This window comes from Syngnathoides biaculeatus, chromosome 16 (assembly GCF_019802595.1).
Source record: "Syngnathoides biaculeatus isolate LvHL_M chromosome 16, ASM1980259v1, whole genome shotgun sequence".
Taxonomy (NCBI): domain Eukaryota; kingdom Metazoa; phylum Chordata; class Actinopteri; order Syngnathiformes; family Syngnathidae; genus Syngnathoides; species Syngnathoides biaculeatus.
Window position 1 is genome coordinate 17838371 of NC_084655.1, and position 13623 is coordinate 17851993.

At 42.9% G+C, this 13623-nt stretch overlaps 1 protein-coding gene across 2 annotated transcripts; it reads left to right on the top strand.

Annotated features, from left to right (window-relative positions):
• The first annotated feature begins 2320 nt into the window (after positions 1 to 2320).
• 42sp43 (P43 5S RNA-binding protein) lies at positions 2321 to 6253 on the top strand. Of its 2 annotated transcripts, none has more exons than XM_061845001.1 (9): positions 2321 to 2544; positions 2644 to 2744; positions 3941 to 4037; positions 4141 to 4229; positions 4389 to 4462; positions 4533 to 4613; positions 4698 to 4909; positions 5654 to 5707; positions 5783 to 6253. In XM_061845001.1, the coding sequence occupies exons 1-9, from the start codon at positions 2404 to 2406 to the stop codon at positions 6035 to 6037; spliced, it is 1104 nt and encodes a 367-aa protein (XP_061700985.1). In that variant the 5' UTR covers positions 2321 to 2403; the 3' UTR covers positions 6038 to 6253. The 2 variants fall into 2 exon arrangements, with proteins under 2 accessions (XP_061700985.1, XP_061700983.1); XM_061844999.1 differs by having other exon boundaries at positions 2322 to 2544; positions 4680 to 4909.
• Positions 6254 to 13623: the final 7370 nt, after the last annotated feature.

The following is a 13623-nucleotide window of genomic DNA, read 5'->3' on the forward strand; positions in this document are numbered from 1 at the left end:
GGGTGGAATGACGCAAATTGGAAAAGTGTGCTGTAGTCTGACAAGGCTACATTTCAAATTGTTTTTGAAAGTCATAGATATTGTGTTTGCTGTGCCAAAGAGAAAGAAAGGATTGATATAAGAGCTAAATTCAAAAGCAGCCATTTGTGCTCTTATGGGGGTGTGTTAGTGGCCATGGCCTGGGTAACTTGTGCATCTATGAATGCACCATTTATGCTCAAAGGTCCATACAGGTTTTGGAGCAACAGATTGCTGCCATCCAAGCAACATCCTTTTGAGGGAGATTGCTGCTTATTTCAGCAAGACAATGCCAAGCCACATTCTCCACGTTGTTACAACTCTGTGTCTTTGTCATGTTTTCAATATGAGTTAGGAATAATTTGTAAATCATTGTATTCTGTTTTTAGTTACATATTACACAATAGCCAATTTGTAATTTTTTTTACCTGGGATAAATATATTACCTGTCAAAAGAATGATACCCAATAACACTTTTTTAAATCCTTACCTGCAGCAGGAATGATTATAATTAGCTTGTAGAAATTAATTTCAACTTCATTGTGACTATATATCACCACCAGCTAATTTCTGTATTGTAATTGTTTTTCATAATAACATTGCACAGTCTAGAATGATTGATCAGTACGTTTCACACCGTGGTTGTGGAGAACAATAATTGGGCTACACAGTATGTACACATTATAAATGGCAAAAATTTATTACATGCGTCCAAATGAGCAGATGTCAAAATTGAACATGATTGCGTTCTCATGTTGCCTCCTATAAACAAAAACGACAAATGCACAGAAAGAACCCTTCGTGCTTGAAAATTAGCTAAAATGTCAATTGTACACGTAAAAGTACACGTTGTGCTACTTACCGAGATAGGTAGCAGAGGGTTAGTCATTCGAATTGCCGAAATTCTCTACTGCAGTCAAATTTCTTCCTCTTTTTCTTTCGGCTTGTCCCGTTCGGGGTCGCCACAGCGTGTCATCTTTTGCCTATTGCAGTCAAAATAAGCAACAATAATTTGAATCACCTACAGATGTATTTCTGACAGATATTGCAACTTTCAAACTTGAATATGTACAGTACTGCAGTACCCTCAAAGTCACTCCAGAGCCACAGCACTCTCTGCTGTACAAAGAGCTACATTACATCTTGGAATATACGCGAAGAAGAAAAGACAATCCTATATTGTGTATGAAGTGAAGAAGCACACGACAGACTATAAACCCAAGAAAGATAAAATAAAAATATATGAATAAGAATAAAGATATAGTTTACAAGCATACTTCATCTGGAGAGAATACAGATGGCTCGTTGTGATAAAGCATTTAACAAATAAATGTATGGGAATCTCCCTCTGATTATCTTTACATGTAATGTGCAATAAAATGTGGGTGTATTTATTATTATTATTATTATAAGTCATGTATGTATGTATGTATGTATCTATCGGGAAAGCTTGGTAGCTAGGTACTGGTAGTTCTTGTTGCTGGTGGGATTTTTTTTTTTCCCCAGGCAATTTTTATATTTTTTTGTTTTAGTAGAAAAAAACATTAATCTATAAAACGTAAAACGTGATAAAAATCGTAAAACATTTGTAGATAAATACATAAAAATATGTATTTACATGCAGCTCTGGAAAAAAAAAATAAGAGAGCGCAGATAATTAGCATCTCTACAGATATTGGTACAATATGTTAGAGTAAAAATTAACATTTTTGTTTCTTTCTATAAACTACGGACAAAATAGCTCCAAAATTCAACTGCAAATATACAAAACAAATCTTGTCATTAATATTTATTTGCGGAAATATACATAAACTCAAATCAGAGCTTGTTACATCGTCACAATTATTTTACCCAGGAAGACACTGAAAGTCTTGTAAGCGCCAACATTGCATGATGATATCAGCCAAAAATGCTACAAACTTCGCTCACTCCTTTTCCCCCGTTTCGTTCCCATTTTTGCTGATAAAAAAAATAGGCCTAATATTAAAAATAAAAACCACAGGATAAGACAACCTTAAGATAGTGTGATTATTTTTGTGATAGTAGTAGAATAAAGAGGAAAACTACAAATTGAAAGACAAAATTAAAATTTTGTACTATTTTGTTTTGACAACAAAAGTGATATTTACAAATAAATACATCAGTATTGTACTATATTTACTTATATTGAAATCAACTTATATCAATTAGCTTCATTGAAGTCAGCCTGATGCCTAAACGATGCCACAATGGCGCCACAGAGGGACCCAGTCACCTGCTAGCAATTAAGCAATTAAAAGGCTTTAAAGACAGACTGGTAAAGTGACCCCCGGGTTCACAAGGGAACAAATAGTAATAATAATAATAATAGTAGTAGTAAGAGTACTAATAATACCACTTGGAAAAATGAACGGTGTACGTGAAGATAAACCTGAAGTTGGTCGTCTAAAGGTCAAGCAGCCGTTCAGGTGTCCTCAAGCCGGGTGTGGGGCGACTTTCTCCAAGCAACGAAGGCGACAGGAGCACGAGGCCACCCACGCCGGAAATGTAAGCACATTTAAAAGAGAAACACTTTTTTTTTTTTTTTTTTTTTTTTTTTTTTATAACGAGTAATTAGTATATTATGCTATTGCTCCTCATACCCAGCATCCATGGCGGTGCACCGTGGGCGGCTGCAATGGTCGCTTCTCCCGGAAGTCTCGTCTCAGCCGCCACGTGAGGCAACACGATGGCGTCAAACTGTTCAAGCAAGTCACCTTTATGCAATATTTTTGTCTCTTAATAGATATTTCCACGTGGGTAATTTTTCGCTACGTCGTGGGGTGGGAAGCTAACGTTAGCTAGGTGGCTATCCTTCGTGAGGCACGCTCAGCTAAAAGAGTACGTTGAAATTTGTCACGTAACACATTGGTGCAAAAAGTTTGTTTGTTTATTAAGATGGAAAAGTTCGATTAAAAAGACATTGGATCATAGCACTGAGTGCATTCTGGGACTTGGAGTCGTTGGTATCGTAAACTGGGAGGGTCCACTGATATTTATTTAAAAAGAAAAAAAAACTCAAACACATCGAGCCAGTTGGCCGCCATCTTGGTACTCCCAAAACGTGTAGAGGACATGGTTTACAGGTTGTTTTATGGCGGGGGGGGTTGTCAAAATTTGGCATGTACAATTAAAATTGGTCGTGTGAGCTTGACACTTTTTTCATTTCTGGTAACATGAAGGATTTTTAATTCGACTTGGTAAGGCTAAGTGCAAAGGAACGACATAGAACACCATGACTACTGAGAAACCTTCCATATTACCTAGGGCCCGATTTCTGTGACATGTTAACTTTTTCCAAAATACGTTGTGAAGCACTATCATCATAACCCAGCAAAAAAACCTTAGCATTTTTGTCATAAAAAGTATTACATTTTAAGTCAATCGGATATCTTTTTGGAAATCAGGACTCACAATGGGGAAAATACATGGTAAACGCATTGTTCATTTTTTTCTCTATTTCAGACAGAAAATTTAAACTTGTTTCATCGCATTTGAAAATCAAATTAAATTTGCAGAGTTCTGTATTATGAAATTCATCAAAAATTTCAAATGTTTCCTTGCTTATCCACTGAAGTTTAGGAAAATATTTACATCGCTTTTTCGCGAAAAACCGTCTGCCTATAAAGGTGAAGCAGAGAGTGAACTGTAAACAAACCTTTCTTCGAGTGATTTAAGCTCATCAGGAAAAAAAAACTGTACACACTTTAACAATGTCAAAGTAAATCTTTCTACGTTACCTGTAAAATATTTTCTCACCGCCACGAAACTGCCGATTAACGCAGTCAAAGCATTTGTAGTTTGTTACAGATTGAAATCGCGACAAAAAACAGGAAAGTACGGCCGTATTTTTAATTTTTAAGACACAGGCTAATAATTGAGCTTGTGCCTCTTCACCACGCAGGTGCGAGTTTGCCACTTGCACCAAGAGTTTCTTCCAGGCCGACAAGCTGAAGAGACACACTTGCTACGCCCACGGCGACAAAGAAAAGTACTTCAAGGTAATCTCCTGCAGATGGAGCCAAAAGGCCACCATTTAATACGAGTTTCCAGGAACTCCACAGTCAAGTGCTGCTGCTGCACGTCAACTTTGTTTGCCTGCAGTGCACAGAGGCTGGATGCTCCTCGACCTTCAAGAAGAGATGTCGCTTCAAGGAGCACCTGCAACAGCACGGCCTTGTCGCAAAATTCAAGTGTGTCCGTCAGTCACAGCACCCCTCTTACCTGAGAACAAACTAGTATAAGAATATAAAATATTTACAATGAAGGCTAAACCGACCACTGGCTTGTGATTGAAGCAGCGTTAAAAGCCTAAAATCAATGGAGCTCATTCCGTTTGTTGTCTGCTGCAGGTGTTCAAAGGAGGAATGCGGCGCGGTGTTTGATTCCAGAGTGGCCCGTCGAGCCCACGAGAAGCAGCACGCAGGTTGTTTACTTAAAGTGCAGCCTCGTACCTGCACAAAATGGCAAATCTGATGGGACTTTTCTTTTTGTAGGTTATCGCTGTCTGGTTGCAAACTGCCCATTGGTTGCCTCCGTTTGGAGCATGCTTAAGAAGCACATGGTCACACATTCATGTAGGTATAAAGTTTATTTAAAAAAAAAAGTAAAATTTTATAGTTTTAAAATTTTCTTTTAAATAGCAACATTTACATGCCAAGCCTGCAAAAAGGTGTTCAAGCGGGCCGACTCACTGCGCCGTCACAAGCGGGCGCACGCCTTGCACAAGCCGGTGCTGGTGTGCCCGCGTGACGACTGCCAGGCCTACTTCTCCACCACCTTCAACCTGCAGCACCACATCCGCAAGGTTCACCTGGAGCTCTTCAAGTACAAGTGCTCCTTCCCAGACTGCCCGCGCACCTTCGCCATGCGGGTAGGGAACTTACCCGTCCGGTCCAGTTAGATTACCGGGCGAAATGTGGTTGCTTATTTAGTTTCCCTCAATTTGCTTTTGTTGCTTAAAGTGTATAGTAATGACATTTTACAGCGGTTTACTAGTTGGATGACTTAATTAAACCCAAATGATTTGTTCAAAATTTTAGAAACCGTGGCGATCATGTCCTGCTTGAGTTTTTAATTTAGAAGGAAAATTACATTTCCATTTGAAATTCATTACTGTAAATTAAATTGTCATGATGACTACGCACTTTACCAGGTGCTATACGTCAATATTTTTTCATGTATGAAGAGAAGTTAAAAAAAATCTAAGATGGGGATGGAAAATGTATTTTCCAGTGGAAAGCAGAATTTAAAATTAAAACCACAAATCTTAAGCCAATTGGCTGCTCTTGCAAAGAAAGATTTGCGTTTTGAGTAAACAATGTCATTCCTTTGCATAACTGGAAGGACGTTTTCTATAGGGACTCGTGTATGAATTTATTGTACCATCACATGAATTTTCTGTATTTATAAATTACATCATTTGTGTGCTAGAAAAGCTCAATAGTCTAATTTCAGCCTTGCATCTTTTTTTTCCCCCTTTAGCTAAAATGCCAGTTTTGCATTGAAGAAATTGTGTGTGATGGGGGTGGGGGGAGGCATTTTTTTATTTTTAATATTAAGGGAATGTGGCATACAACTGTAAGTTCTGAACTTTGACATGCGTTGCAATCCTCAGGAGAGCATGCTCAGACATCTGCTTCATCATGACCCCAGCGTAATAAGACAGAAGGTAAGAAATAACTGGTTACTAAAATGTATAACGTTAAAAAAAGTCTCATTCAGTCATCTCCTCCCCCCTCTACAGGACCACCCACGTCTCAGGAAATCGTGGCAGAAGCGCTTGGACGGCCAAAGGCTCCCCCTGGTGGAGGACAACCTGAACCGCCTGTTTGCGCTGCGCATGCGCATCTCCCGCCGAGCCAAGCTGGAGGTGAACCTGGCGGGGCTGTTCAACGAGCGCAAGATCCCGCACTACGTCGACCCGGAGGTCAACCTGCGCGAGCTGTTCAGCATCAAGAAGCCGGCGGTCACCGGCGAGGCGGTGCCGTTGCAGGGCTAAGTTGAAGCGGACATTTCTAGGGTGGAATTTGGCTCTTTGTTTAATTCAATGTAAACGACAATTTAATTTAGTGGATAACTTTAGTTGTCAAGAATGAAACCTTTTGTTTGAAATGTACAGTGAGACGAAAATGAGTTGCGTTTTTGCTCGGAAGTGCTTAAGTTTCAAATTGTCAACACTCGCCTATTAAATATGAATAAAGTGCACATGACTAAGTGCTGAGTCACAAAGGCATTCTGTCACTCTGGGGGTGGCTGACACTTCTGAAGTGAATTCGAAGCTGTCATATCTAAGAAGTCGGGAGCTTTTGAAGTAGTAAAGATCATTTGGCAAGCCAGTTGGAATAAAATCAGGTTCTGTTTGTGATTTACATGTCTCTGCTTCATAACTGCTAAAAAAAAAAAAAAATGCAAAAATGACATCTGAAGGGAAAGGGTCAATACAAATTGTCAAATTGTGTCGACAAGATAACCTCATCTCCATTAGAATTGGTGTCAAGTCTCATGTCCTGTCATTACCCAAGCTGCTTATCCTTACAGGGGTGCAGGAAAGCCAGAGCTCATCCCACCTAGCTTCAGGAAAAAGGTGGTCTACACCTTGAGCTGGTTGCCAGTCAGTCACAGGGCAGGTAACACCACTGAGTGGGAATCGATTCCACGCTGCCCGCACCAAAGGCAGGCGTGGTTACCGCTACACCAGAGGTGTTAAACTCATTTTTATCACGGGCCACATTGCAGTTACGGTTGCTGTCTGAGGGCCATTATGACGGGAACCATGAAAACCTTGAATTGACCCATCATATTTACACAGTAAATTTATCAATTAGTTTTTGGAATCAGAAATCAAGGGTGATGGGTTTTTCAATTATCACAAAAATGCTTGCAATATCTCTGTCATTTATGATAGTTTGAGATTTTGGTTCGATTTCTAACAAAAATCATGGAAGTTGATACACATGATTTGCCTTCGTGGGCCACATAGAATCATGTGGCAGGCCGCATCTGGACCCCGAGCCTTGAGTTTGACACCTGTGCACTACACCATCAGTGACTCTTGGTGTCGAGTGGTGGGAACAATTTGGGAAAATGTATCCTAATAAATGTGGAAAATTTTGACAACTGGATTTTGGTATTCCTAGCTGAGGTAAAAGTATAGTGTAATTTTTTTCTTAAGATTCAGAATCATGGAAGTTGACGCAGATGATTTTCCTTTGCGGACCACATAAAATCATGCGCCAGGCAGGATCTGGCCCCTGGGCCTTGAGTTGAAAACCTGTGGCCAAAGGAGTGTACCCCCCCCCTCCCCCTAAGCAGTGTGGTACCCTGTGGGGTTCCCGATCAATATTCTTCCTCAAAAAAAACACTGTCACGAACCAACGGTGCACGGGCGGAACCAAATGCAGGACTCCAAGACGAGGACATGATGTTCAGTGGGTTTTATTATAAACGAACGTTGTGCACGACAACACAGTCTCAAAGAAGGCAGGATCCGAAACAGAAGAAACCATGTCCGATAACTAGGAGTCAACTCAAGAGCATAACTGGTCTAAAATGTTCCTCCCCCCTTTCATGGGCTTAGGGGCGCCACCGCTTGCCTCCATTTTCACGTAAACGAGCGCAACCATCACATCACATGACTCCACTGGTCACCTGACTATTTCTGCTCACGATGGAAACATCTCATTTGCCATAATTAATTCGCAAAGCATTTTCCTCAATTCGGCTTTTCCATTTCCTTGAACATTTTTTTTGTGCTAATCAGTGTAATTCGATATCGGGCTGGAACCGACATGGTACTGTATAATATCTGATCTGCGCTCATCCGATATTGGATGTCGGATTCATCCGCATTTGTGAAGCGGCTTATTTCAAGATATCTGATAGGGTGCGTTGTTTTTTTTTTCCCCCGTTTATGTAAAGGAAAGCAAAATGGCGCCACTTGAACACTGCCGTCTAAATCCGGTGTTTTGTTGTGGTACGTGACAGGTAGCGCAAAAACTCTTTGGCAGCGTCACACAAAACGAAAGTCGGGTCAGCGTGAGCGCTGAAACGAGGGGAGGGGAACGGGTGGACGCTTTTGGGTCATCTATTTTGGAGGACACGGTTTAATTCGGGCCCGTGACGCCTTTATGCTTAACCTACTTCAGTCGCTTTCCCACTGGAGCGTTAAATAAAGCAACATTCGACTGGTTTTTATCCCCGACCTCCGCCGACCCGGTCCGCAATCGAGTGTCCGGTCCGAGTCGGGAGAAGTGATCCGAAACAATCTCCCTTTCCGGCGCGCTCGGTCAACAAGGGACATCTAATCTTTTTTTTTTTTTTTTGCTCCGCCACACGCGGTCCCGTCTTTGTGACGAGCCGCGCGGCGTTTAAAGCGCTGTAAGCTGTTGCCGTGGCAACTAAAGTCTAGCTTTGCGGCGTAGACCCTTGCGCGAGATCGATGCTTTTAAGCGCCCTTTGTGAGGGACGGCGGTGAGTTGATGGTGATGACGGCGGAGGTAGCGGGCGGGAACAGACGCAATCAACCGGAGTGGATTACATTTCAGGCTGAAGTCCGACAAGCTCCAAAAGTGCCGTTCGTGGTGGTAAAAAAAAAAAAAAAAAAATTTAAAATGCGATCGGCGTGCAAGTTTTGTAGCAAATGTGGAAATGTTTTGGTCTCCGTGTGCCATAGCGGTTTCAAAGGCCTCATCGTCTCATCCAGGAGGTCAAAAGGAACCCAGGACAACATCTAAAGAACTGCAGGCCTTGACCGCTTGACCCGGTCTTGGTCTGTGATCAAGATCCGACAACAAGGAAGGGGTAAAAAAAAATATGCATACTTTGCCAATATCCTCTATTATTTGCGGTTTTTGTGGCATCTTGGTCCCAAGTAACTGATGGACTGAATTGAGGAGCTTCATTTAGTCCCTCTAATGAGCTCATTTCTAATCCTATCCAAGCGAAAACTTCAACATCTTCCTTTCTGCCACCTCCAGTTCTACTTCCAGTCGTTCCTTCAGTGCCACCGTTTCTAATCCGTACATCACGGCCGGCCTCACCGCTGTTTTGTAGACTTTGCCCTTCATCCTAGCGGAGACTCTTCTGTCACATAGAACACCAGACACCTTCCGCCAACTGTTCCACCCCGCCTGGACCCGTTTCTTCACTTCCTTACCACAATCTCCTTCGTTCTGTGTTGTTGACCCCGAGTATTTGAAGTCGTCCACCCTCGCTATCACTTCTCCTTGGTCCCTGCTGTCACGACAGATCACAATATCATCTGCGAACATCATAGTCCAAGGGGAATCCAGTCTAACATCGTCTGTTACTACCGCAAACAGGAAGGGGCTCAGCGTGGATCCCTGATGCAGTCCCGCCTCCAACTTCTGACACGCCTACGGCACATCTCACCGCTGTTCTGCTGCCCTCGTACATGTTCTGTATTATCTGAACATATTTCTCCGCCACACCAGACTTGCGCATGCAGTACCACAGTTCCTCTCTTGGTACTCTGTCATAGTCTTTCTCTAGGTCTACGAAAACCCAATCTAGCTCCTTCTGACCTTCTCTGTACTTTTCCACGAGCATCCTCAAGGCAAATAATGCACCTGTGGTACTCTTTTCCCAACAATTACAGTGCAATATGAATCTTTGTCGTGGGAAGTATTCACTGCACTGCATTCCACATGTACTCTATGCAACCTTCCACTAGAAAAAAAAAGTACGAGTCTTTCGAGAATTCCCCCCAGCATTTAACATTTCATATCATTTGTCATCCCATGAATAAAACAAGCCTTAAATCGAAAGCGTTCGTTTCCAGACGCGCACAGACAACGACGAGCGGCTCCCGTAAACCCGCCGTGACGTCACGCCGACTCACGGCCGGACAATCGTGAGTCGCTGGAGCGCATGCTAATTGAATTGCTTCTCATTACTGACCATTAGAAAGATGGAGGAGTGGGCGCGTGCGAGTGCGTCCCTGCCGCAGAGCCACAAATAAAGTAAATTACTGACTCAAGACCACTAAAAGTCTTTTGGCTCCCATTTAAGCGGAAATGAAGTCGTGCTTCTTGCCTCAAACGAACACTTTATGAAGTCTTCCATTCCAGCTGTGGACCGAGTGAAGCTGCAATGACAACGCAACGAGTGTGTTTGTGTGCATGTGTAGCACGTAGGATTGCAGTTGAGATTAATTAGGGGGGTCGGGGGGGGTTGAACCATTTTTGTGCAACCGGTGACTCACAGACTCATCTGGTGTTATTCTACCTGTAATGAGCGCCAAAGGGAAATAGACCCGAGGAGTTTGAACTTAATGTACAGTTTTCTCTTTGGAGGGGACGTACCGAGCTAAGATGAACAAATAGATCGGAATCAAGTGTCTTCCAAATGTGGACGCAGTTCAGAGTATAAAGGCCACGTTAGTATCCATCCATCCATTGTCATGGTCCCGCCGGTCCAGGCCCAACCTGCGCCTCATCCTGGCTGATTAACCCCGGTATTGATAGGAGCAAGGGGACGACTGGTCTTCGCAAGATCCTCGCAACTCATGCCTCGTTGCCGCACTCCCGCATTCCTGATCGTAAAGGTTTGTGTACCGACCTCCGCCTGTGCTCCGACCGACCCCGTAAGCTTGACGCCTTTGACACTGCTGCCATCTCTGATCGATCTCCCGTGTACCGACCCCTGCTTGCCCCCGGATTTGCTCTCTACGCCCGACGTCCGAGTTACCGCCGCTCCACTTGACTGTCTGCCTGATCCCTGACTTTGGAACGAACAAAACAATTTTCCCAAACTGGCTCTGCGTCTCCGGAGTCCTGCATTTGGGTCCTCCTCCGTACTGATGGGTCGTGACATCCATCCATCCATTTTCTACCACTTCTCCGGGTCGGGTCACGGGGGAAGTAGCTTCAGCAGGGGTGCCCAGACTTCCACTTCTTCCAGCTCTTCCGGAGGGATCCCAAGGCGTTCCCAGGCCAACCGAGAGACATAGTCACTCCAGCGTGTCCTGGGTCGTCCTCTGGGTCTCTTTCCGTTTCCCTCCACACATGGCATTTTGTGCCCTTCTCTCCCAAACAATTCTACTTTTTTTTTTTATCCGTCAAATTAATATTTTACCAGCAGTGCTGCGGAACATCAAATTGTTTTTTTTTTTAGAAAACTTTAAACGTGCAGCATTTTTTTTAACAAGAGAGCAATGCCTTCCTCAAAGGTGTTCTCCCACAAAATTGTAATACTCCTTTTTTCTCTCAAAGTGTTTACATGGGGACGGGAGGGGGATAAAGTGATATACAGAACATTAAAAAAATTAATATTCTACAAAAATAACGTTTTTGAAAACATTTTTTGTTAAGTAAAACACAATCCTTAGTATCCTTAAAATAAAATTTTTTTTTTCAGATAATTAGTTGGAAAAATTACAAAAATAGCTTCTCCCCCCCACAAAAAAGTAATAATTTGATGAGAATAAAGTCAGTTATGAAAAAAGAATGTGACGTAAGTAAGTAAACTCTTTACTGCTTGAACGACGGCACTACTCGCGTGCATGGGCGAGCTTCAAAGGCGAACAAAAGGTTTTTCCTTGACGCCTCTTTCAACTGCTAGCTATCACCGACACACCCGCGTGCGCGCGCGTTTGCAAACTATGATTATCCGCACCGTTAATCTTTTCCTCCGCTCTATTTTTTGCACCTACAGAGAAGAAAATATGTATTTGAACGCCCTGCTATATTGCTTGTTCTCCCACTTGGAAATCATGGAGGGGTCTGAATTTTTCATCGTAGGGGCATGTCCGCTGTGAGAGAGAGAATCAAAAAAGAAAAATCCAGAAATCACAAAGTATGGTTTTTTTTTTGTGATATAGCTGCAAATAAGTATTTGAACACCTGTCCATCAGCTAGAATTCTGACCCTCAAAGACCTGTTAGTCCGCCTTTAAAAGTCCACCTCCACTCCATGTATTATTCTGAATCAGATGTACCTGTGTGAGGTCGTTAGCTGAATAAAGACACCTGTCCACCCCATACAATCAGGAGGACTCAAAACTTGTAACATGGCCAAGACCAAAGAGCTGTCCAAAGACACCAGAGACAAAATTGTACGACTTCACACGACTGGAAAGGGCCAAGCAGCTCGGTGAAAAAAGGTCCACTGTCGGAGCAATCGTTAGAAAATGGAAGAAGCTAAACATGACGGAGTGGAGCCCCATGCAAGATATCACCTCGTGGGGTCTCGATGATCCTTAGAAAGGTCAGGAGTCAGCCCAGGACTTACACGACAGGACTTGGTCAAGGACCTGAAAGGAGCTGGGACCACCATTTCCAAGGTGACTGTTGGTAATACACTAAGACGTCATGGCTTGAAGTCATGCGTGGCACACTTCCAGTTCCCCTGCTTAAACCGGCACATGTCAAGGTCCGTCTTAAGTTTGCCAATGACCATTTGGATGAGTCATGGGAGAAGGTTTTGTGGTCAGATGAGACCAAAGTGGAACTTTTTGGTCATAATTCCGCTAACCGTGTTTGGAGGAAGACTAATGACGAGTTCCATCCCCAGAACACCATCCCTTCAGTGAAGCATGGGGGTGGTAGCATCATGCTTTGGGGGTGTTTTGTGAGATTTTGGGGAACAACCTCTTTCCCTCAGTCAGAGCATTGAAGATGGGTCGTGGCTGGGTCTTCCAAAATGACAACGACCCAAATGGCACACAGCCAGGAAAACCAAGGAGTGGCTCCGTAAGAAGCGTATCAAGGTTCTGGCGTGGCCTAGCCTGTCTCCAGACCTAAACCCGATAGAAAATCTTTGCAGGGAGCTGAAACTCCGTGTTTCTCAGTAACAGCTCAGAAACCCATCTGATCTAGAGAAGATCTGTGTGGTGGAGTGGGCCAAAATCCCTCCTTCAGTGTGTTCAAACCTGGTGAACAACTACAGGGAACCATTTGACCTCTAATCGCAAACAAAGGCCAGTGTACCAAATATTAACATTGGTTTTCTCAGCTGTTGAAATACTTATTTGCATCTGTACCACACAAATAGATCATTAAAAAAATCATACATTGTGATTTCTGTAATTTTCTTTTGAGATGATCTCTCTCACAGTGGACATGCACCTGTGATGAAAATTTCAGACGCCTCCACGATTTCTAAGTGGTACAACTTGCAATATAGCAGGGTGTTCAAATACTTATTTTCTTCACTATACATTTCCACACCAGTCACATTTTGTCACATGGGCAATTGGTTTTGGATGCGCCAAAAGAACACTGCACGCGTTCGTGTGCGTGCATGCGTTTGTTGATTTCACGTGTTTTGTTTTTTTTTTTCTTTTTGAGGGAACGGGGACAAATTTGTCACATCGCAAATCGAGAGCAGAACGGGCTTCAGAACAACAATGTGCGCGTTGTACGTTTTTTTTGTATTTTAGGAGCCGATGTCACTGCCTCGGTGACATCAAATCAGTTGACATCATTTCATTTCTTTCTGCAAATCAAAAGGAGGATACAGCAATGGCCTGGTTAACGTTTTAGGAATTTATTCTGTTTTTTTTTTTGTTTTGTTTTTTTGTCCATACCAGCTGAGATAAGATCCAGTTTACCCGACTGTGGCGACC